Source organism: Quercus robur, chromosome 10 (assembly GCF_932294415.1).
Source record: "Quercus robur chromosome 10, dhQueRobu3.1, whole genome shotgun sequence".
In the NCBI taxonomy this organism is placed as follows: Eukaryota; Viridiplantae; Streptophyta; class Magnoliopsida; order Fagales; family Fagaceae; genus Quercus; species Quercus robur.
Window position 1 is genome coordinate 456,446 of NC_065543.1, and position 26,653 is coordinate 483,098.

Here is a 26,653-nt window from a genome sequence, read left to right on the forward strand (position 1 = left end):
TTGCTTTGCCTCATCATTTGCCCAAACAATATACCGCTTATTCATACCATAACCACAAATGACAATGTAGCATTGCCCAATTGTAATTTCTAATATGAAAGTATAAATTTCTTTAATAGCACTACCTTCTTCTTTTTTTATTTTTTATTTTTTTGTGGCAAATATGTCTCTTACTAAAATCATATAAAAATCTCCAAATTAGAGTTTAAAATTGTAATTAAATTTTTAAAACAAATCTAAGCACAATTGCACAAAAATTCCATGTAACAAAGTCACACTCAAGAATATTGGACCATTTTTCCATTGTATAAATAGGAGGGTCCCAATGTGATGAAACGGCTAACAATTTTCTCTCAAAAACATTTATTATTGGAACATAAAAGTTTTCCATTGTAGACTTGTCAAACTTAAAGAACATGACTTGCAAACTAATAAAACTAGAGGTTTTAGTACCTATAGCAATTTCACAGCATCAACAACAAACCCCAGTGTATACAGTGTCAAATTCCATTGTCTCCTGTTACATCAAATGAGTCTTTAATTTTTCATGCAAAGCATTAAATAGTGAAGCTTCTGGGCCATAATCTCAACTACAACTCTCAATCATGTTGGACTTGGGTGACACCTTTCCACAACGTATCATTATAAGATGCAAAAAAAAATTGGAGTGTACACAGCGTTTACTCATGTCCATTTTTTTTTTAATCTAATAGATTTAATTTTTCATGTTTGTTTAATTGAATTGTATTGTGTTTATACTTTTTTTTTTATAACTATAATTGATAATTCACAAAATAAGCAAACAACTTATTGAGTATTGCAAAAGATACAAATATGAACATTAAAATGAGCATGAACATGAAGGGAGATTTCTATTCATTTTCTTGAAGAAAAAATGTACTTACAGAAAATTCCAAACTTTATTAGGTAAAGAACAATCAAGTTATAGATAGCAGAATCAATAAACCAAAAAATTTTGGACCCTAAGAGGAGCCATTACTAATTTGAAACAACCCAAAATACTCAAGGACTAAAAAAAACTATCCACGCCACACTACCATCACAACTGCTTTTGGTCAAGGAAAACAATTATCTCTTTTTTTTTTTTTTAGAAATAATTATAATATACTGTTAACCCCGCAACTTGAACATTTTCGCTCTTAGACCCCAAGCACAAAGTGCTTGGGGAGGTGCCAATTCTGCTACATGGCTCTAGACATATATATATATATATATATATCATTTAATAAATATAGGACTTCCTTTAAAAAAATTAATATGTATATCATAATTAATGAAAATCCTATTGGGTACTTCACTAGAGCATATGTGAAAAAGGCATATACATACCACAAATGGTAAAGGAGACAGAAAAATTTGCTAAACCCCTTTAATATGGTTAATTGCTTTGCCTCAATCATTCGCCCAAACAACATACCTCTTATTCATACCAAAACCACAAATGACAACACAACATTGCCCATACGTAATTTCTAATCCGAAAGTACAAATTTCTTTAATAGCTCTACCTTCTTTTTTTTTTTTTTTTTGTGGCTAATATGTCTTTACTAAAATCATATAAAAATCTCCAAATTAGAGTTTAAAATTATAATTAAAATTTTAAAACAAATCTAGGCACAATTGCTCAAAAATTCCATGCAATTAAGTCACACTCAGGAAAATTGGTCCATTTTTCCTTTGTATAAATAGGAGGGTCCCAATGGGACAAGGGGGCTAACAATTATCTCTCCAAAACATTTATTGTAGGAACATAAAAGTTTTCCATTGTAGACATGTCACACTTAAAGAACATGGCTTGCAAACTAATAAAACTAGAGTTTTTAGTACCTATAGCAATTTTACAACATCAAGAACAAACCCTAGTGTATATAGTGTCAAATTCCATTGTCTCCTGTTACATCAAATGAGTCTTTAATTTTTCTTGCAAAGCATTGAATAGTAAAGCTTCTGGACCATAGTCTCAACTACAACTCTCAATCATGTTGGACTTGGACAACACCTTTCCACAACGTATCATTATTGGATGCAAAAAAAATTTGGAGTGTACACAACGTTTACTCATGTCCATTTTTTTAAAATCTAATAGATTTTATTTTTCATGTTAGTTAAATTGAATAGTATTGTGTTTATAATTTTTTTAACTACAATCGATAATTCTCAAAATGAATAAACAGCATATTGTATATTGCAAAACATACAAATATGAACATTGAAATGAGCATGAACATGAAGGGAGATTTCTATTCATTTTCTTGAAGAAAAAATGTACTTACAGCATACCATTAATGGTAAAGGAGAAAGAAAAAGTTGCTAAACTCCTTTAATATGGTCAATTGCTTTGCCTCAATCAGTCACCCAAATAACAAACCGCTTATTCATACCACAACCAGAAATGACAATGCAGCATTGCCCATATGTAATTTCTAATCTAAAAGTACAAATTTCTTTAATAGTACTACCTGCAGTTTTTTTTTTTTTTTTTTTGGTGGCTAATATGTCTACTAAAATCATATAAAAATCTCCAAATTAGAGTTTAAAATTATAATTAAAATTTTAAAACAAATCTAGACACAATTGCACAAAAATTCCATGTAACTAAGTTACAATCAGGAATATTGGACCATTTTTCCATTGTATAAATAGGAGGGTCCCAATGGGATGAAAGGGCTAACAATTTTCTCTCAAAAACATTTATTGTTGGAACGTAAAAGTTTTCCATTGTAGACTTGTCAAACTTAAAGAACATAACTTGCAAACTAATAAAACTAGAGTTTTTAGTACATATAGCAATTTCACAGTATCAACAACAAACCCCAGTGTGTACAGTGTCAAATTCCATTGTCTCCTGTTACATCAAATAAGTCTTTAATTTTTCATGCAAAGCATTAAATAGGGAAGCTTCTGGGCCATAATCTCAACTACAACTCTCAATCATGTTGGACTTGGATGACACCTTTCCACGACTTATCATTATGTGATGCAAAAGAAAAATTGGAGTGTACACAACGTTTACTCATGTCCATTTTTTTTTAATTTAATAGATTTAATTTTTCATGTTCGTTTAACTGAATTGTATTGTGTTTATACTTTTTTTTTTTAACTATAATTGATAATTCACAAAATAAGTAAACAACTTATTGAGTATTGCAAAAGATACAAATATGAACATTAAAATGAGCATGAACATGAAGGGAGATTTCTATTCATTTTCTTGAAGAAAAAATGTACTTACAGAAAATTCCAAACTTTATTAGGTAAAGAACAATCAAGTTATAGATAGCAGAATCAATAAACTAAAAAATTTTGGACCCTAAGAGGAGCCATTACTAAGTTGAAACAACCCAAAATACTCAAGGACTAAAAAAAAAACCATCCACTCCACACTACCATCACAACTGCTTTTGGTCAAGGAAAACACTTATCTCTTCTTCTTTTTTTAGAAATAATTTCAATATATTGTTAACCCCGTAACTTGAATCTTTTCTCTCTTAGACCCCAGGCACCAAGTGCCTAGGGAGGTGCCAATTCTGCTACATGGCTCTCGACAAATATATATATATATATATATATATATATATATATCTCATTGAATAAGTATAGGACTTCCTTTAAAAAAAATTAATATGTATATCATAATTAAGGAAAATCCTAATGGGTACTTCACTTGAGCATATGTGAAAAAGGCATATACATACCACAAATGGTAAAGGAGAAAGAAAAATTTGCTAAACCCCTTTAATATAGTTAATTGCTTTGCCTCAATCATTCACCCAAACAACATACCTCTTCTTCATACCAAAACCACAAATAACAACACAGCATTGCCCATATGTAATTTCTAATCCGAAAGTACAAATTTCTTTAATAGCTCTACCTTCTTTTTTTTCTTTTTTTTCTTTTTTTGTGGCTAATATGTCTTTACTAAAATCATATAAAAATCTCCAAATTGGAGTTTAAAATTATAATTAAAATTTTAAAACAAATCTAGGCACAATTGCACACAAATTTCACGCAACTAAGTCACACTCAGGAATATTGGTCCATTTTTCCTTTGTATAAATAGGAGGGTCCCAATGGGACGAGGTGGCTAACAATTATCTCTCCAAAACATTTATTGTAGGAACATAAAAGTTTTCCATTGTAGACATATCACACTTAAAGAACATGGCTTGCAAACTAATAAAACTAGAGTTTTTAGTACCTATAGAAATTTCACAACATCAAGAACAAACCTCAGTATATACAGTGTCAAATTCCATTGTCTCCTCTTACATCAAATGAGTCTTTAATTTTTCTTGCAAAGCATTGAATAGTAATGCTTCTGGACCATTGTCTCAACTACAACTCTCAATCATGTTGGACTTGGACGACACCTTTCCACAACGTATCAATATCGGATGTAAAAAAAATTTGGAGTGTACACAACGTTTACTCATGTCCGTTTTTTTAAAAACCTAATAGATTTTATTTCTCATGTTAGTTTAATTGAATAGTATTGTGTTTATAATTTTTTTAACTACAATTGATAATTCTCAAAATGAATAAACAACTTATTGAATATTGCAAAAGATACAAATATGAACATTAAAATGAGCATGAACATAAGGAGCGATTTCTATTCATTTTCTTGAAGAAAAAATGTACTTACAGCATACCATTAATGGTAAAGGAGAAAGAAAAACTACTAAACTCCTTTAATATGGTCAATTGCTTTGCCTCAATTAGTCACCCAAATAACAAACTGCTTATTCATACCACAACCACAAATGACAACGCAGCATTGCCCATATGTAATTTCTAATCTGAAAGTACAAATTTCTTTAATAGCACTACCTTGTTTTTTTTTTTTTTTTTTTTTTGGTGGCAAATATGTCTCTTACTAAAATCATATAAAAATCTCCAAATTAGAGTTTAAAATTGTAATTAAAATTTTAAAACAAATCTAGGCACAATTGCACAAAAATTCCATGTAACAAAGTCGCACTTAGGAATATTGGACCATTTTTCCATTGTATAAATAGGAGGGTCCCAATGGGATGAAACGGCTAACAATTTTCTCTCAAAAACATTTATTATTGGAACATAAAAGTTTTCCATTGTAGACTTGTCACACTTAAAGAACATGACCTGTAAACTAATAAAACTTGAGTTTTTAGTACCTATAGCAATTTCACAACATCAAAAACAAACCCCAATGTAAACAGTGTCAAATTCCATTGTCTCCTGTTACATCAAATGAGTCTTTAATTTTTCATGCAAAGCATTGAATATTAAAGCTTCTGGGCCATAATCTCAACTACAACTCTCAATCATGTTGGACTTGGATGAAACCTTTCCACAACGTATCATTATGAGATACAAAAAAATTTGGAGTGTTCACAACGTTTACTCATGTCCTTTTTTTTTAATCTAATAGATTTAATTTTTCATGTTAGTTTAATTGATTTGTAATGTGTTTATATTTTTTTTTAACTATGATTTATAATTCACAAAATGAGTAAACAACTTATTGAGTATTGCAAAAGACACAAATATGAACATTAAAATGAGAATGAACATGAAGGGAGATTTCTATTCATTTTCTTCAAGAAAAAATGTAGTTGCAGAAAATTCCAAACTTTATTACGTAAAAAAGAATCACGTTATAGATAGCAGATTCAATAAACCAAAAATTTTAGGAGCCTAACATGAGCCATTACTTATTCGAAACAACCCAAAATACTCAAGGACTAAAAAAAACCATCCACTCCACACTTCCATCACAACTGCTTTAGCTCAAGGAAAACAATTATCTTTTTCCTTTTTTAGAAATAATTACAATATACTGTTAACCCCGCAACTTGAACCTTTTCAGGTGCCAAATCAGCTACATGGTAGTGTATATGAATATATCATTTAATAAATATAGGACTTCCTTTAAAAACAAAATTAATATGTATATCATAGTTAAGGAAAATCCTAATGGGTACTTCACTTAAGCATATGTGAAAAAGGCATATACATACCACAAATGGTAAAGGAGAAACAAAAAGTTGCTAAACCCCTTTAATATGGTTAATTGCTTTGCCTCAATTAGTCGCCCAAACAACATACCTCTTATTCATACCACAACCACAAATGACAACGCAGCATTGCCCATATGTCATTTCTAATCCGAAAGTACAAATTTCTTTAATAGCACTACCTTCTTTTTATTTTTTTATTTTTTTTATTTATTGGCTAATATGTCTTTACTAAAATCATATAAAAATCTCCAAATTAGAGTTTAAAATTATAATTAAAATTTTAAAACAAATCTAGGCACAATTGCATAAAAATTCCAAGTAACTAAGTCACACTCAAGAATATTGGTCCATTTTTCCTTTGTATAAATAGGAGGGTCCCAATGGGACGAGGGGGCTAACAATTATCTCTCCAGAACATTTATTGTAGGAATATAAAAGTTTTCCATTGTAGACATGTCACACTTAAAGAACATGACTTGCCAACTAATAAAACTAGAGTTTTTAGTACCTATAGCAATTTCACAACATCAAGAACAAATCCCAATATATACAATGTCAAATTCCATTGTCTCCTGTTACATCAAATGAGTGTTTAATTTTTCTTGCAAAGCATTGAATAGTAAAGCTTCTGGACCATATTTTCAACTACAACTCTCAATCATGTTGGACTTGGACGACACCTTTCCACAACGTATCATTATTGGATGCAAAAAAAAAAATTTGGAGTGTACACAACGTTTACTCATGTCCATTTTTTTTAAATCTAATAGATTTTATTTTTCATGTTAGTTTAATTGAATAGTATTGTGTTTATAATTTTTGTAACTACAATTGATAATTCTCAAAATGAGTAAACAACTTATTGAGTATTTCAAAAGATACAAATATGAACATTAAAATGAGCATGAACATGAAAGGAGATTTCTATTCATTCTCTTGAAGAAAAAATGTACTTACAGCATACCATTAATGGTAAAGGAGAAAGAAAAAGTTGCTAAACCCCTTTAATATGGTCAATTGCTTTGCCTCAATCAGTCGCCCAAACAACAAACCGCTTATTCATACCACAATCACAAATGACAACACAGCATTGCCCATATGTAATTTATAATATGAAAGTACAAATTTCTTTAATAACACTACCTGCGTTTTTTTTTTTTTTTTTTTTTGGTGGCTAATATGTCTACTAAAATCATATAAAAATCTCCAAATTAGAGTTTAAAATTATAATTAAAATTTTAAGATAAATCTAGGCACAATTGCACAAAAATTCCATGTAACTAAGTCACACTCAGGAATATTGGACCCTTTTTCCTTTTTATAAATAGGAGGGTCCCAATAGGTTGAGGGGGCTCACAATTTTCTCTCAAAAACATTTATTGTAGGAACCTAAAAGTTTTCCATTTTAGACTTGTCACGCTTATAGAACATGACTGGCAAACTAATAAAACTAGAGTTTTTAGTACCTATAACAATTTTACAACATCAAAAACAAACCTCAATGTATATAGTGTCAAATTCCATTGTTTCCTGTTACATCAAATGAGTCTTGAATTTTTCTTGCAAAGCATTGAATAGTAAAGCTTCTAGGCCATTGTCTCAACTACAACTCTCAATCATGTTGGACTTGGATGACACCTTTCCACAACATATCATTATGAGATGCAAAAAAAGTTTGGTGTGTGCACAACATTTAGTGTGGATGGGAAGAAATTTCATCTTATTCCAATTGGTTAGGTCAATAAGGGGCCCATTCCAACTTAATGATCCTTGAATTTTGTAAACAAGTATTAATCAATGAAATTTCAACCTAAAATAAGTCGGACTTTTGGCAGGGGAGAAAATTGATGTCTACACAAATCAATTATATAGGAATCAATAGAAAAATTGTCAAAAATAATGAATTTTTAATCTATGCTTAAATTCTTTTGGAGAGACTCAATTTCATCAAATGTATTTATAAAATCACAAACCCGCTTATCCAAAAAAAAAAAAAACCCAAACGCCATATTTCCCGATCGAAAGTTCAGACTCATTCTGACTTCCATCTCTTCGCTGCAACTCCATATACACATTGATCAAAATAGCGAGTTCCAAACCAACAAGCATACAAAAAAAGAAAATCCAAAAGGAAGCGGGAAAAAAAAATTGAAACCTTAAAAACTCTATTCGTTCTCTACAACAGTGAAAACTAAAAAACTTTATTCATCCTCTACAACAACAGGTGATTCAGAAGCTATCCTTTTCCATCTCTACAACAACAAATAATTCAGAAGGTAGGCATGTTTTTTTCCCCCTTTTTTGTTTTCTATTCAATTACAGTTTCTAGGATTTTGAAAAATATATGGGTTTAGTAGAAGGTAGGCATGGTTTTTTTTTTTTTTTTTCCACTTTTATATATCATATACTATATATAATACTAGAAGTCTTTTCTTGCAATTAAGGCCATGCTGACACATAGGATAACTGCCAGTCTAAAAATCTGCCACATATAAGTTAAAAAAGCAAAATGTTATACTATTTCGGTAGCGCCAAAACACCGTTTAGCACAAAACAAAACCCAATTTTCTTCTAAAAACTAAAATTAAAACCCGTAACTCCTCTCTCTTCTCAGAAACCCAAAAATCAAAACCATCTCCTTCCCCAAAATCAAAATCCAAAACTTAGATGAGAAAGAAGTAAGCGATCAGAGGTGCCATTCTCACACAATCTCCGTTCGCCTTTCTCCTATCACTAAACCTCCATTCAATCTTATCAAAAAAAAAAAAAAAAACCATTCCCAAAGCACATATATATAACAGAGAAATCTGTCCCTAACTCTATCACTTCTTCGCTGCAAACAAAATCCATTCTAAGCAAATTAGCGGTCAAGAGTGTGGTACGTTTTTTCTGCGTTTCAAAGCCATGGGCCAAACTAATCAAAGCCTGGATTCATCAATACCCACTTCAAGCGCTCCATCAACAGGGACAGAGATTGCACCATAATAATTGACCAAAAACCAAGCTTTCGGTCCTTACTTTTCCGCCATGATAATGAAATTTGCTTGCCTAAGGCCATGGAAATTTACCCAACGCTGTAAGGTCGTCGTCGAAAAAAGGTGACCACCATCATGGATTACTGCAATGGCTTGGTCTGCCTTCATAATTGTGATGAAGAGATCTCACTTTGGAATGTACACAACGTTTGGAGTGTACACAACGTTTACAGATGTCCATTATTTTTTAATCTAATAGATTTAATTTTTCATGTTAGTTTAATTGAATTGTATTGTGATTATACTTTTTTTAACTGCAATTGATAATTCACAAAATGAGTAAACAACTTATTAAGTATTGCAAAAGATACAAATATGAACATTAAATTCAGCATGAACATGAAGGGAGAGTTCTATTCATTTTCTTGAAAAAAAAAATGTAGTTACTTTACTTGTAATTAGGTAGATCTAGGATGTGTTTAATGCTTCAAGAAACAAGGTTTCAAGTTCAAGTGTTAAAGCCATGCAAGTCTATCCAAGAATCAAGTGAGAAAGTGCAGGATTTTAAAACTCGACAGCTAGCATCTATTGAGATTTAAAAGCTGCTGAAGCCCGTGACTCGACAACTAGCTCGATAGATGGCTATCTATCGAGGTTTATGAAATTCAGATTTTTTATTCTGTTTTCATCCAATCCGTGGGTATATGTTTGGGATTTCTTTTCTCACAACTCTAAACATATATAAAGATTATTTTGAGGGTCGTAATAGGTTACACACAAGTTGCACAAGTCTTGTTCATGCAAATTGTGAGCGGAAACCTAGTTTGCCATAGTTCTTCTTTCTCTTGAAGAAGCTCTGTGTTTGTACACCATAGGGTTTTGTGGCCAACCAACTTCATGATCTTCATCGTGTGATGAATTGAAGAACTTTGCAGCCAACATCCTTCTCAATTTGGTGATCTAGACGCATATTGGGATCTGCGTAATTAGTTAGTCACATACTGGGAGCCATGCATTAAAAAGGAGAGATTGTCACTATAGAACAAGTCCAATTAGGTATTGGGGTAAGGGTTCAACTGTAGGTTGGTATAAGGTACTGTGATTCCTTTACTTGTAACCGCTTGTTTTGATAATAGTAGATTCTCAGGAGTGGTGACCTTAAAATCACCCAGTGGGGTTTTTGCCGTGTAGGTTTTCCCCATTCGTAAACAAATCACCGTGTCAATTTATTTTCCACTGCATACTTAGTTTAATTGGTGATTTGTTTGTGCTACCACATACATTGCATGTTAATTTGATTAATTAATAAACTTGGCTAATCAATCAATTAATTTATCACAAGGGGTCAATACGTTTTTGGCCTATCAAGATAGAATCATGTAATGTTTGCAATCAGTAACTTACTAAAAAAGCCCTAATGTTTTTGGTAATTCCATTTTTTTTAGGGATTCCTTGGACCTATATATAAAGTAGGGAGATTTCATATCTATGTATGGTCGGTAGGGTATGGTGTTCAAAGATTAGAAAACAACTCGTTAGAAAAGCAAACAAGGAAAAGAATGGGACAGATGCATTGAATTTAACTTGAGCTAATAAAGTTGAAACGATGTTATTTTTATTCAAGGAAAATTAAATTCAGCCATACAACTTATTGGTCAATGTAACCGCATGTTTGAATTTAATATACTGCATCCAACAACATCTAAAGTTTGTGCTTTTCATTAAATAAAATGTTTGTGGGGGTGTAAAAAGGGGTAGATTTTGGGTATTAAAATGAAGTGTGAATTAAGAACACTTGTGAATTACAAATTTTTCTTTAAAAAAAAAATTGAGAAACATGTCCTTTTGCAAATTGAAATGAATATTAGAGTGTAACCGGGAAGAATCTGGTTTCTATGTACGTGTATGTTGCTTTGTCGTACAATCATATATAATTCCATATATATATATACACACACTAAATAATAATATATTAAAACGGCTAGCTAGCTAGCACTCTTTTGTTTTAATGATGCTCTTATATATTAAAATAAAAATTGGAAGATCATTAATGCGTTCATACAATCCGATAAATTTGTTAATATAAACATATGATCGAAACAAAAAAAAAAATGTTATTATAGTAGCGGTGGGAGCATCTGTGTTGTTTAGCAAAGAAACCACTACAAAAAAAACGGGGCTATCACAGCGTTTTCAAAACCGCTAGGATAGCCCAAGAAAGCGCTGGGATATGGTCAAAATTCCTATCCCAACGTTTTTTTTTCCCAACACTTCAAACCGTTGCATAGTGAAAGTCGGTATAGGGTCGCCAGACATGTACCAGGGCTTTTCAAAACTGCCAAGAAAGGCATATGCCCTATACCAACGCTTTTGAAAGTGCTGGTATAGACCTTTTAAATTAAATCCATTCAAGATCTATACCAGCGCTTTCAAAAGCGTTGGTATAGGTCTTGAATGAATATAATTTAAAAGGTCTATACCAGCACTTTCAAAAGCGCTAGCATAGGCAACACCTATTCCAGCATTCCTAAAAGCACTGGTATAGGTCTTGAATGAATATAATTTAAAAGACCTATACCAGTGCTTTTGAAAGTGCTGGCATAGGCATCACCTATTCCAGCATTCTCAAAAGCACTGGTATAGGTCTTGAATGAATAAAATTTAAATGGCCTATACCAGCGCTTTTGGAAGTGCTGGCATAGGTTATACCTATTCCAATGTTCTCAAAAGCGCTAATATAGGTCTTGAATGAATATAATTTAAAAGGCCTATGCCAGCGTTTTCAAAAGCACTGGTATAGGTCTTTTTTCTTTTTTCTTTTTTAAATTATAATTTTTTTAGTACCTGTAATATACCTAAAATACATATTTTCCAATACCTATTTTATAGCAACGGTAATGAACCACAATTCATATTTTTCAATAGCAAATGCAATACCACATTAAACCAAGAAACTAAATATATTTAATTACACCATATCAATATTACATCCCAAATGTCTAGAATTTTATACACAAAATAATACATTCTAAACAACTATGTACAATGTCCTACACAAAAGAATAAATTCTAACTATATAGAATGTCCTGCACAAAAGAATACATTCTAATTGTCTAGAATGTTATAATAAAGTTTCCAACTATGATGCGTGTATATATATATATATATATATATACCAAAGTTTGAAACTTTATTATAAATATCAAAATGTCATAGTAACTACTCCAAAATAGGTGCCCAAAGTATCGCCTACTGCGTATCATCAAATGATAAGTGCTGAGCACCGGGAGACTGGATATCCATTGTAGAATCACCATCACTATCACCATCACCATCCTCATCCTACGAATTAAGAAACACACAATGGATTAGTGTACTAAACAACAGAGTTAGTAGCTGAATGACACAATATCACTAGTATTACTACCAAGTGCCACATTAGCAATTAAAACACACTCAAAATGACTGATTTTAGCTAAGCATATCAATTGGGTATTAGTCTCAATAAATTTCTCAAAAAGTGATTGGTGAGCAATTTATGCAAAAGATTCAATAAGTGATTACTTACAAATAAGTACGAAACAACCATCAATACAAAGAAAAGGAAAATGTTTTCCAAGCTCCCAGTCACAAAGCCGCAATATAGTTAATAACTAAAATAAGTTAAAATGAGGATTTAATAAACAACATAAAAAAATATTTACAAAAAAATACTTATGGGGTGACTTTAAATTCAAGATAACTTCTAAAAACCCATGAATTTACCATATTGTATTAATAAGACTGAGTCTAAACTCTAAACAAACTTAATTTCATTTTTGGAATGAATGAGTTTACCTCACTTTGTTGCTTGCAATAATTCAGGGACAAATAATTTTGTTTTTCCTCTATTTGAGGTGGTTGTAATAATCAAGCGTTTAAAAGATTTAAACTCAGGACATTAGATCATATGAACCTAAAAATTACTAGATTAACTCAATGGGTAACTTAGTTGTTCCTATTTGCTACACATAGATATTTTCTCTTTAAAAGTTCTTGTCAAATTCTGGGCCACTACTTGGGCATATTGTCCTCTCTCTGATCACTCATTTACTTACAACCTTGGTATATTCCTACACCTCATTACAGCACTTGATTCTCATCTTCAATCACACTACTAATCAGTCCATAAAGTCATAACACATCAAGCAAAATAGACCTGAACTCACATGACACCCTCCCACTAATAAATAAATAAACACTAATACAATCTAAATTAGATAGTAAAAGAAGTAATTATAAATGATAAACAAAAAGAATCTTTATTACTATTATTTTTTGGTAAAATAACTAAAAAGAATCTTTATTTGGATAGAGGAGATGACCAACAATATTTAGCAAACAGAAAAAGTTTTCCAAAGACATGGCCACCCAATTAACCCATTTCATAGAAAAATTCATCAAATCAAAACTCACCAATCACCTACACACACAGACAAACAAAAAAAAAAGCATCATATACTATCCAATAACCCATTAACTTCATAAATTATCCATAAACCATTTTCAAACAAAATTTCATTTGATTATTTTGCATCACAGAACTTCATGACAACTCACGAATCACCATACAAACAAGAACAAAAATGCACATACTTTGTATTCAAACTTCTTACCATAAACATACTGGGAAACGATGGGCATAGTGAAGTCAACATCCTCCGCATTAACCTCATTGCTTCTACTTGAGTAGACAACTCGATAACCCTTTGGTCAGTTTCAGTAGATGTTAGAGGTGGCGTACTATCATCCATTGACCTCGCACGATTGCCAGAGGGGGTTAGACCAAAGCCTTCCCCTCTGACACGGCCACCTCTCTCTACACCGACGACCTGTCCAAATGCATCGTTGGGTTGCCAAAGTATGCTAGCCTCAATGTCGTTTCCCTGCAACTGTGACCCCGTTGTCATAAGTTGTTCCATCTTTGCCTAGTAATCACAAATAAACAAGACAACATATTAGCAACGAGGGCAATAATACACATGCCAACATGAATAGTATGCTTTTATATGTATAAAAGTTGAGTTGGAGTTACTATAAAAGAAAAAAAAAAGTTGGGTTAGAGTTATACCATGCATACTTAGAACCCAAACCATATATATTCCATCAAATATCTAAGCATACCAGAAATTAAGAACCAACATGTGAAGATATATGTGTTGGTATGTATAAATATGATATGGATACAAAGTCAAATACTTTATAATAAAGAAAATGGAAAAACGAGTAAAAAGGAAACACAAAGTGTAGTGTAGGCATCATTAAATGTTCGTGTTTATGTTCATGTATGAATATGCATTTCTTTTTCGAATGAACTGTGGGTGAAATGAATATATATGATACGTGTTCTTTTCTATCTTTCTTTTTATTATTATTTAAAATATAAACCTAATCCTAATGGTTTTTCTTTCTCATTCCTTCTCCATCATCACGATGCTGAATGGTGATGATGCCTAATAATGCCTTTGCAATTTGCATACACTCCCCTTCTTTCATTGCTGGTAACTGGTAACCTTAGGTTAGAGGATTTTTTTTGCCATTTAGCATTATTTTAGCAACAATTTCGTTAGTTATCATATTTTTGAAACATTTTAGCAAATTAGCATCTTGAGTTTCTTAGACTTGACTTCAATGAAGGAACTCAAGTCTCACACACTCGATTTTGATGCTCTAGAAGGTTGATGTGGAAATTTTTATACACGTAGAACTCAAGTCTCAAAGACTCGAGTCTTGTTTTTAATTTTACATTTTTGAGAAACGGAGGAGGATACCCATACCCATGGCAAAACCAAACCCACCTCATGAAGTCACCTACAAAAACCAAACTCACCCCACCTATTCTCATCTCAGTGACGAATCGGTGATGGATCTCCCGATTGGGAAGGTGGCTATTCTTCTTGGCGCAGGTTTGTCTCTGCTTTCTCTCTTTTTCTCCGATTCTCCATTTTTTTTAAAATAAATTCTAAGAGCCACTCCAGTGTCAATGCTGAGATCATGATTTTTGGGTTGGAGAAGAAGAATGAAGAAGGAAGTGGAGAGTGGGTTTTGTTCTTGGGTTTTTCAAAGCAGGAACTCGAGTTCCACGTGGATTTTAAATCCACCTCAGCTCTGCAAGCACATGGAACTCGAGTTTTTAAGACTCGAGTCGTTACAATGAACTCAAGTCTAAAAATCTCGAAATGTTAGTTCTCTAAATAGTTTGGAAACACTACCAACTAACAAAATTTTAGCAAAATGATGTTATTTTGCCCCCAAAAAAAATCCTAGGCTAGAAGTAGTCCCAAAAAAAAAAAAAAAAAAAAAAAAAGAGGTTCTTTTGAGAGTTTGATGAGATTCATGGTTATTAGAGCATTTGCAGCAGTGGAGCTAAAATGCTATAATGCTAAAATTTAGCTCCTCAAACCCAAAAACCTTGCTGCAGCAGTGGAGCTAAATCTAAAAAATTTAGCTCCATTGCTACAGTGCACATCTATAAATAGATGTGCACTGTTCATAACATCTAAAAGAAAAAATATTATTTTATTAAATTCCTCTCTCCTCTTTTATTAAAAAAATATTTTTTCCTTTTTCTTTTTCTTTCTCTCTCTCCGGTGTCTCTTCTTTCTTCCTCTTTCTTCCTCTTCCAGTCCTCCATTTTAATCAAACCGACCTCTCTGCTCAGTCCGTTGCTCCAAAGCCCAACGCCGACCACTCCTCACTACCCAGCGCCGATCGCCGATCGAAGTCCATCCCAGCGCCGACCACTCCTCGCTGCCTAGCGCCGATCGCCGATTGAAGCCCAGCCCAATGTCGACCACTCCTCAGCACCGATCGCTGATCGAAGCCCAGCCCAGCGCCGACCACTCCTCGCTGCCTAGCGCCGATCGCCGATCGAAGCCCAACCCAGCGCCGACCACTCCTCACTGCCCAACGCCAACCGAGCTCCACCCTCTCTCTGCGAGGCCCAGCGTCGACCGAGCTCCACCCTCTCTCTGCGAGACCCAGCGCCGATGTGGGTTTGTGTTTATGTTTTCCGATCTGTTGTGGGCAAGTGGGCTTGTGTTTGTGTTTGTGGCAGTGGGCTTGTGCTCGTTGTGGTTTTTTTTTTTTTTTTTTTTTTGCTGTGGACTGCCGGTAGTGGTGGTGGTGGTGGTGGTGGTGGTGTTGGTGGTGGTTGTGTCTGTGGTTGATGGTAGAGGTGGTTGAGGTTGGTGGTGTAATATTTTTTTTGGTAGTGGAATATATTATTTTATTGTAGTAGTTATAATATTTTATTGTGATGTTTATATTATTTTATTATGCTGAAAGCTAAAATAGATCCACTGCTGCAGTATGTGTGTAGGTAAAATAGATAAAGTAACTTTTGGTGGAGCTAAATTGCTAAAAATTTAGCTCCACTGCTGTGGATGCTCTTAGGAGCGGGGTGGGTATGGGACCCAACAGTTGGTATCTACATACTGCCTATATAAACGTAACATGTGTTGTGTTGGGTCAACCTAGTTTTTCATTTGTTTGGAGTTGATGTTTGCACTGATTGGCGGTCGGTCTCGGTCAGCATATTTTAATCTTTAGCCTTTAAAGGGCCAAACCCCATAAATTTTCACATTTAATTTTCATTTTGGCCCATAAGGTTTTTCTAAAATGGCAGTGGCAGCTTGATAATCCCACCAGCTGCTTTACAGCTCCTCCATCCCACTCTTCTTATTATGATTCTATATATTCTTTTAATTCCATTTTCTTGTTTCAAAGACAAGAATTATTTCTAGGAGAGAAAAGAGTGAGAGTACTGCACTATATATATCATCAATATCATCATTTTTGGTTAATTAGATTTTAGGTAGAGAGAGAGACAGAGAAAGATGGCAGCTGAAGAAGGCCCAATTTTGGAGTACACCCCAACGTGGGTTGTTGCTGTTGTGTGCTTTGTTATCATCGCCATCTCTCTCGCCGCTGAACGTCTCCTTCACTACACTGGCAAGGCATGTCTAGTATTTGTGCATGTCAATCTCTTTTCTGCATCCTTCATTTCAATTTCCTTATTAGTCTTAGACTACTTTGGTAAACTGATCATCATTAATTATTCATAATCAGGGACGTAGCTAGCTTTGGACTGAGGGGCAACGGCCAACGGCCCCCTGATTTTTTTTTTTTTAAATATTATTATATACATATGTGTACTAATTTTAGTAATTTTGTTCTATAAAATTACAATTTTTTCTGTTAAACAATATCATTATTCTTTTAAGGGTAATATTATACTTACAAAAAATTTTACAACATTTTTACAAATTGTTTTGATAGCAAATTCTTATTGGTTCACACATGAATCCACTGCTCACATTATTTTTTTACTTATAAGTAACCACTTATTACATTAATAATTTATAAAAAAAGTTATAGCGCTAGTATTTTCCTTAGTTTAGTGACTATAAAAGAATTTATAGATCTAAAATCTAAAACAAAATATACGTGCACAAAAGAAATAATTCAACAACAAAAATTACCAATAGTAAAACTTTTAAAAAAAAATTAAACTCAGCTAACCAATTTCATTTAAAATGAAGGACCCTCTCATTTAAAAATTATAAACAAAAATAATTTTGTTTTTACCGACCAAAAAAAAAAAAAAATCTCAACAACTAAGTAGTAAACAAAATCAAAGATTAAAATCGTTGTACACAGCCAACACTAAACCGACTCCTTAACTCAAAACTCTAGCTCCATCCCTAATAAGGGTGTGCAGCCAACCCACCAACCTACCAAAACCGACTCGACCAAATCCAACCCGCTAGGTTGGGTCGGTTTTTAGGGCTTGGTGGGTTGGGTTGGGTTGGGTTACAAAAATTTTTTTGATAACGGGTTGGGTTGGGTTTGGGTCATAAAATTCCAAACTTGCTAAACTCATCCCGACCCATCCATATATTTAAAATATATTATATAATTAATAAAAATTTTAAAATAACTAGCTCTTTCTATCTTATGTAAAAGTCAATTAGTTCACAAAAATTCTAGTAAATTACTATTGTTGTTTAATCATTAGTGTTGTTTGCCTTTAAAGAGTCACATTAATACTAATCTTTGAGTTTTTTTAATATATTTATATTTTTTTTACTCAATTTATTAATAATAATAATAATAATAAATTTATTTAACCCATGGGTTCAATCGGACTCAATCCAACCCATGTGAGTTGGGTTGGACTTATGTGATGTAGGGTTGAATTTTTTTTTATCCACTATGGTGAGTTAGGTAAAAAAATCATTTTAACTTGATCCAACTGACCATGCACACCCCTTCCCTTATTCATATAAAGGAGTTCAAATCTTCTGCTCCATTTTGTCTATTTCACTCTATACTCCACCAATAAACACATGTTACGTGCCACCTATTTAATTAAATTTGACTTTTTCTTATTTTAATTATCTAAATAAAATAACTCCTCACACCGCCATCACCACCCACCATCAACCTTCGCCGGCACCGTCCTCCAGCCGCCGTCGGCCTACTGCCGGCCTCCGACGTCGTCAGCATCGCCGGCCACGGCCAACCCCATCCCCACTGTTCCTTTCAAACCCATCAACCAGGTGAAACCCATGTTTCAAAGTTCAAACCCAAGCCAATATCATCACCTTCAACCCAACACCACCACCATCAACCTTCATCGGTACCAGTCGACGGCGCCACCAACATCTCTGGTCACTGCCAAACATCATCTCCGGTCCGCACCAACCGCCATAGCTGAAACCCATGTTTCATCACCATAGCTAAAACCCACGTTTCAAACCCATTCTTCATTCTCATTTTTTTTTTCTCTTCCTAGTCTCCTGGACTACTTTTCTGTTTTTGGCTCTTTAATTTTCATTTTCATTCTCTTTTATTTCCCGATTTTTATACTATTACCGAACCCATTTGTGTTAGTTCTCTTTGATTTATTTTGTTGTCTTTGGTTGATTCAATGATTTAGCTTCTCTTTGGAGTTTGGTTATTAGGATTTGATGATATTGGCTTGGGTTTGAAACATGGGTTTCTGGTTGGTCGGTTTGAAAGCAACAGTGGGGATGGGGTTGGATTTAATTTAATAGGTGGGTTGGCCGTGGCTGGCGATGCTGACGACGTCGGAGGCCGGCAGTAGCGGACAGCGGCCGGAGGACGGTGCCGGCGAAGGTTGATGGTCGGTGGTGATGGCCGGTGTGAGGTGTTATTTTATTTTAGATAATTAAAATAAGAAAAGTCAAATTTAATTAAATAGATGGATATAGGTGGAGTATAGAGTGAAACAGACAAAACGGGGCGAAAATGGGTAATTACCCATAAGGATGAAACTATTCAGTTAGTTGGCCCGGTTTTGAAAGATTTTGGCAAACTAGCAACTCGAGCCTCAGAGGCTCGATTTAGGGCCCAAAATCGAGCCTCTGAGGCTCGGTTTACGTTGTTTGATGTGGCAAAAAATCCACGTGGCGTTTACATGAAACTCGAGTCTCAGAAACTCAAGTTCCACGTAGATGCCACGTAAAACTCGAGTCTCTGAGACTCGGTTTCACTTTAAGTAAACCGAGTCTCAGAGACTCGAGTTTCAATTAAAAAAGCGCGCATTTTATAACTTTGAAACCGAGTCTCTGAGACTCGAGTTTTAAGGCAAACTAAACTCGAGTCTTAGAGACTCGAGTTTCAAAGGACTCTCATCTCTGCCTATCTGGTCATATCAAGCTGTCTTTGCTGTGCTCTGCTAGTCTATTTTAGCTGTGTGCTCTATGCTAGTCTATTACATTGTGCTCTGTGCTAGTCAACAACAACTTCAATTATTTGTCCGTTGCCCCTTGTTAGCCTATTAGTCTATTTTGGTGCTTGTGCTAGTCAACAACAACAACAGTCTTTGTTGCAGGTACACGTGAATATAATCTGTCTGTTTTGAGCCATATTCAAAAAATATGTTAAACCACAACTTCTCTCAGACTATGTTGAACCACAACTCTCAGACTAGACACAACTCTCACACCTTCAACAACTTGAATCACAAAGCCTCAACAAGTCTCACACCTTCAGCAACTTCAATCACAGAACCTCTCTTAAGAACTGTCACAGAGACTGAAACTCTCATACATATTTAGCAGCAAAACATTGCTCCTCTCACTCTCATACAATCTCAGCAGTACATTTGCACATCATTATGTCAAGTAAGGGTCTCCTCACTCTCTAATTAGTTGTTTAGTGTATATAGCTGCTTTAACCATTATTGCTTGCATTGTTTTAGTGTATATGCCATTTCGTAATAAAATATTTGTTTGTATTAGGCAAATATATTTGTTTCCTAATAAGATATTTGTTTGTATTAAAATATGTATATTTGTTTCCTTATAAAAAATACGTATATATATTTATATTTATATTTATATTTATATTTATATGTATATTTATACAACTATATAATTAAATATTTATATATACATATTTTTATTTATATATTTATAAAACTATATAATTAAATATTTATATAAATATATTTATATTTATACAACTATATATATAAATACTTATATAAATATATTTATATAAATATATAAATATTTAATTATATAGTTTTATAAATAGGCTAAATATAAATATATTTATATAAATGTATTTATATAAATATTTAATTATATAGTTGTAGCTTTTGTTTAGCTGGGAATGTTTTGTGGTTTAAGGTTCTAGTTCTTTGAGATTAATAAGCTTTTTGAGGCTCTCTTAGTTGGATAGTACATGGTATTTGCTTTTTGTTATTTGGGCATAGGTATAAAGGTGTTTATGTATTTGTGGCTGCATACGTTTGGCTTAAAAAAAAAAATAAGTATATATATTTATATTTATATTTATATTTATATGTATATTTATACAACTATATAATTAAATATTTATATATACATATTTTTATTTATATATTTATAAAACTATATAATTAAATAATTAAATATTTATATAAATATATTTATATTTATACAACTATATATATAAATACTTATATAAATATATTTATATAAATATATAAATATTTAATTATATAGTTGTATAAATAGGCTAAATATAAATATATTTATATAAATATTTAATTATATAGTTGTATAAATAGGCTAAATATACAAATATATTTATATTTATATATTAAATTAGATGATATGTCTAATTTGATTGATCATGATTATATTCACATTAGTGTTTTTTATTTCTTTTTTTGTCTGATGAACCCTGCTCTATGTTATTTCATCAATAGTAGTGTAATAGGGTATGGCATTAATTTAAAATTACTTGAATGATGTTGTTACATAATTGCACTCATTCATTTGCACATCCTCATGACTTTTGTTGTTTGGTTTGATATTTTTATTTATATTTTTGTTAGAGCTGAGTTTCAATTTTGTAAAGAGGGTGAGTTTTGTCTTCAGTTTTTTTATTTGTTTGAGTATGAAATTATAATGATTGAGTGTGTTTGTATGTGATGTGGGGTGAGTATATGCAATTGTTACACTTTTAGAAGTTGCGATTGTTGTACTTTGAGTAGATAGAAAAGGTTTTGTAATTGATGTTAAATCAAAGAGATCAAATATGTCACTAACATAAATTTACTTGGCTCTCTAATAGGTTCACAATCTTTGAAGAATATTGACATAAATGTATACTTCGGTGGACCCCTTTACAATCCTGAAGGGATTGACGGATTTCCATTTAGAGGGGAGGGTATTGAATGCTACTACATGATGTTACGTCGTAAGTTGAAGACGTTGACTGATTTGAAGAGGAAAATAATGGACGAATTGAAATTGAACCCTGCTTGGTATGACATCAAGATTATTTATCGTTACCCACAAGAAGTTCTTCATGAACGGATAAATTACGGGTATATGGCGATTAAAGAAGATAAACATGTAAAGATGATGTTTAATAGGATCCAGAAAATGTCCCAAGTAAATGCTGCTGAGTTGTATGTAAGTTTGGAGGCGAGTGTAGACAACAGTACTGAGGTGGTGCAAGAAACATCTACGGCTTTACAATTTACAACCCTAGATAATGGATGCACTACAATGGGAGGGTATGCAATGGGAGGTTATACGCTCCCATCTCAAGATTATGTTGCAAATACTGGTGAAACCCTCTACTCTCAAGAGACACATTTAGAGGAGGAAGACGAAGACGAAGACGAAGACGAAGATCATGCTGCGAATGATAACATAAATAATGATGATATGGATCAGTACGAAGAGAGGATTGAGCAAGGTGACTTTGAGAACGATGTGGATGAGCATGAAGTCGTTCCTAATTTTGAAGAGGAAAATATGGAGTACCATGATGAAGGTGATGCAGATGATGATGATATTGGTGTCCAGCATGATACAGATACGACCGTTGGCTACAGAGCTCCTGCGGACTCATTCTACGCAAATACTTGGGAAGATATGGTTGATCCTTCACTTCTTCAGATACCATTTCTTTGTACTTGGCAAGATGGGATGCATTTTTGTAAAGGGTTGACTTTTGCAAATAAAGCTGCGGTGAAGCGTGCATTGATAATATACGCAGCAAAGGATAATAGAAATTTCTCCATCCAAAGGTCGAGCACAACTCAATTGTGCGCCGCATGCGTTGACGACAACTGCAAGTGGTACGTTGGGGCATACATGAAGTCTAAATTGAATGGTCTGTGGATGGTCACGTCTTATGTGGGTCCACACAGTTGTATACCCTTTGGGCTGCGAAGAGACGGTAGAATGATGGATTCTAATTTTGTTGCATCAGAAATTGTGGGAAGATTGCGAAAAAAGCACACTGCTACTATTGATGAGCTTTGGGAGATCATACGTACTAAGTATGATCATGAGCTTTCTTACTATAAAGTATGGGACGCAAAACAGAAGGCAATTGCTAAGATTTTTGGGGATTGGGAGGAGTCTTACCAAAGGTTGCGAAAGTTGTTGTTGGCATACTTGGATCAGGATTCGGGTACCCAGTATAGCTATCACACCATACCTAGGCCATTAGAAGGTACTACGTTACTGCGCTATGTATATTGGGCATTCGCTCCATGCATTGCTGCATTCCAGTATTGCAGGCCAGTGATCAGTATTGATGGAACTCATTTATATGGTAAATACAAAGGGGTATTGATGATTGCAATGGCAACGGATGCTAATCAAAAGGTTTTGCCTATCGCCTTTGCTGTTGTGGATAAGGAGTCAGGGGCTAGTTGGGGGTGGTTTTTAGAGTGTCTCAGGACTTCGATAGAGCGTGTTATTGAAAACAAGGACATTTGCATTATTTCTGACCGACATAAAGGTATCAAATGCGCCATTCGAGAGTGGCCTAGAGGGCAAGACGAAAGAGAACAGGTATATCATCGATATTGCCTTCGACATGTTGCTAGCAACTTCAACACACACTTTGATAACCCGACTCTAAAGGCATTGGCCTTGAAAGCTGGATATGCGACTCATGATGCTAAATTTGTGTCTATAATGCAAACCATTAAAGAGGCCGAGATTAATTTACTGAGGGGTGTAGACCCTACTGATCGCCGGATTATACGTTATATGCCATACACATATCTAATGAGTGAGGATGTAGACAAATGGACCCAGTCACATGATGGTGGAAGACGTTACGGGGCAATGACAACCAATATCTCTGAGTGCTTTAATGGGGTTCTTAAAGGTGCCCGCGGTTTGCCCATTGCTGCAATGGTTGAGTTCACTTTTTTTAAACTTGTTGCATATTTCCACGATCGACATAAACAAATTACTTCTGATCTCTCTCGAGGTAAGGTGTGGAGTGATTATGCAATGGAGATCTATAACAAAAATGAGCAGAAAATTGCAGGACACACTCTGAGGAATTATAATCATGCAGAGGGTATATATCAAGTGGTTACCCCGTATAACGACCATAGAGCTGGAGGGGGAAATCACAGTCATGATGTGCGCATATTTGATAGAACATGTGGTTGTGGAAAGTGGCAAAACTTGAAGATCCCTTGTTCACATGCAATTAAAGTTCTTAAAGGTCTGCATCTCGATGCGCCTAGCTATATTGACCCATGTTACAGTCTGAACAACGCCATTCTCACATATTCACATAATTTTGTGGTGCCAAAGTCAGAGTCATTATGGACAGACGTTCGCGGACCACGGTGGGTGCCTGACCCACAATTGTTGCGGGCCAAAGGTCGTCCTACGATGTCAAGAATAAGGAATGAAATGGATGGGGTACGGCGAGAACGGGGAAGCCGGAGGGAAGATCCGGAGTTGAGGGAGATTCAACCGAGGCAACGATGTAGAGTGTGTCATCAAGAGGGGCATAACCGTAGATGCTGTCCCAATTCCCATGGGGCTTCGACAAGTGGTAGTGCTATGAACTAGGCAAGTGCCGTCACTGTTTTTATATAATATACTCAGAATGTCATTTGGTTTTTGTTCTTTGCATTTGGAAACTAATAACCGTATTTAATGTTTGTCAGGCAAGCGGAGACTTGATTTTCGTAAGTGACATTGTACGTGGGACTTGTCGTGATCTTCTGTATGGACAAGCTAGGTGATTATGTAGAGTATGTTGTATCAGTATGGACAAGTGTTAGGTGAATATGTATAATATGTTATATCAGTATGGAGCTTCCGCTAGGCGAATATGTAGACTATGTTGTATTAACTTAGTTGTTATTTTGTTTACTGTTGTAAATTACGGATAATTGAACTATTTGCTATCCATTTTACTCGTTACATTAGTTGCGTGATGCAGCTTTTTCCTATAATACGAACAATGATATTACTTTGGCAAGTTGCCCTTCTAGTATTGAACTGCCATTGTGTGCTAAGACTTTTTATCCAACAATAATTTTATTGAATAGTTACTGTTTTAATCTGGTTGTAGAACTTTAATGTATGCTCCGTTCGCGTATCACAGCGTATGTAGTTGTTTGATGTGTTCTGGACCCTGGAAATTTTGCTGCAGGAGAGAAAATTAATTCTGGTCCATGCACCTGCGGCAAAAAAAAAAATAAATATCCCAGTGGAACTCCTCCATCTTCTTATACTTGATTTCCATAAATAAAAATCGAGTCTCTAAGACTCGATTTCCATTTATGGAAACCGAGTATAAGATACTCGAGTTCTACTAGGAATTTTGCCGCCTTTTTAATTTTGCCCCAATTTGGTGACCTGCGGCCAAACACACAAAAAAAAAAATATATCCCAGTGGAACTCGAGTATCTTATACTCGATTTCCATTAATAGAAATCGAGTCTTTAAAACTCGATTTCCATTTATGGAAACCGAGTATAAAATACTCGAGTTCTACTGGGAATTTTTTTCCTTTTTAATTTTGCCCCAATTTTTTTGTGACCTGCGGCCAAAGACACCAAAAAAAAAAAAATTCCCAGTGGAACTCGAGTATCTTATACTCGGTTTCCATTAATAGAAATCGAGTCTCTAAGACTCGATTTCCATTTATGGAAACCGAGTGTAAAATACTCGAGTTCTACTGGGAATTTTTTTTCCCTTTTTTTTGCCCCAATTTTTTTGTGACCCAAACACACCAAAAAAAAAAAAAAAATTCCCAGTGGAACTCGAGTATCTTATACTCGGTTTCCATAAATGGAAGTCGAGTCTTAGAGACTCGATTTCTATTTATGGAAATCGAGTATAAGATACTCGATTTTCTATAAGTAGAAAACTCTTAGACTCGATTTCCATTTATGGTAACCCGTTTCTACTGCGATTTTTTTTTTTCAATTTTTTGTTATTACCCCATTTGAGAACTAATTTCAGGTAATTTTTTACTAAACCGCCAACATCGAAGAGTAAACGTTGTAAATCCAAAAATATAACTGAAATGAACAAAATAAAATTATACAATCTGCTTTATTTGTTTTCAACTGCCAACATCTAAGTAACCCAACCCTGTAAATCCATAAAAAAAGAAAAAGAAAAGAAAATCAACATCATGAGTCTTCACAATCCAACAATACACAAAAAGCACACATTCAGTATATATGTATTGAACATTGTAATGCACAAACTATAAGCAAGAAAATTGAGTGGACTATTAAAAGTTCAAACTTGTTCTTTTAATTTTTTTTTTGAATATAATTGAAGTTCTAACTCTAATTAGCTCATTTACAACCACTACATGGTAGGATTGATCCCTGAGTGCCTCATGCTACAGCTACACATGCCCATAAAACTAAGCCACATGTGCTTGTCCACTAAGCACAGATTTTTAATTATCATTCTGGTCGTCTAACCAATAGATTGATAACAGATTGACAGTCATTGTCTACGGACATTCTTGTCAGATACTTGAAGTAAAACACATATTACATAAAAATGTATCACAATAAGAATATTTAACAAAATAAAATGAGATGCCAGTGGTATTTAAAAAACTTCAACAAAGTGTGGGCACCCCCATGTGGCTTTTATATCCATACAAAGAACAGAGCTGTTAGCTGTGTGTGAAGAACAAAGCCACGGATCAATTATATTCAGGGTGGTGGAGTGAAACAAAACATTAACATGGAGACACACTACTTCCATAGCTTCCGCAATGACATGTTTTTCTCGGTCTCCTTCTTCATTACCTTTGCCACTACCATCTCAAAATCTTCTTCTGTT

The 26,653-nt window shown here is 33.9% G+C and overlaps 3 protein-coding genes and 1 pseudogene across 3 annotated transcripts in view; all 4 read left to right on the forward strand.

Annotated features, from left to right (window-relative positions):
• Window positions 1-26,653, forward strand: part of LOC126702707 (MLO-like protein 1) — a 95,906-nt pseudogene that overhangs the window by 44,397 nt on the left and 24,856 nt on the right.
• Window positions 16,513-26,653, forward strand: part of LOC126702704 (MLO-like protein 1) — a 98,830-nt gene continuing 88,689 nt past the window's right edge. The window contains exon 1 of the mRNA XM_050401524.1: window positions 16,513-16,650. The gene's annotated coding sequence lies outside the window, so the exon portion shown is untranslated. The remainder of the gene's footprint in view (window positions 16,651-26,653) is intronic.
• The window catches only part of LOC126702706 (MLO-like protein 1), a 34,866-nt gene continuing 24,856 nt past the window's right edge, over window positions 16,644-26,653 (forward strand). The window contains exon 1 of the mRNA XM_050401529.1: window positions 16,644-16,999. Coding sequence (XP_050257486.1) covers window positions 16,880-16,999 — 120 coding nt within the window. The 5' untranslated portion in view covers window positions 16,644-16,879. The remainder of the gene's footprint in view (window positions 17,000-26,653) is intronic.
• Window positions 19,389-24,795, forward strand: LOC126702702 (uncharacterized). Its single transcript, XM_050401522.1, has 3 exons — window positions 19,389-20,194; window positions 21,636-24,403; window positions 24,502-24,795. Exons 1-2 carry the CDS (start codon window positions 20,188-20,190, stop codon window positions 24,401-24,403), a joined length of 2,775 nt encoding a protein of 924 aa, XP_050257479.1. The 5' UTR covers window positions 19,389-20,187; the 3' UTR covers window positions 24,502-24,795.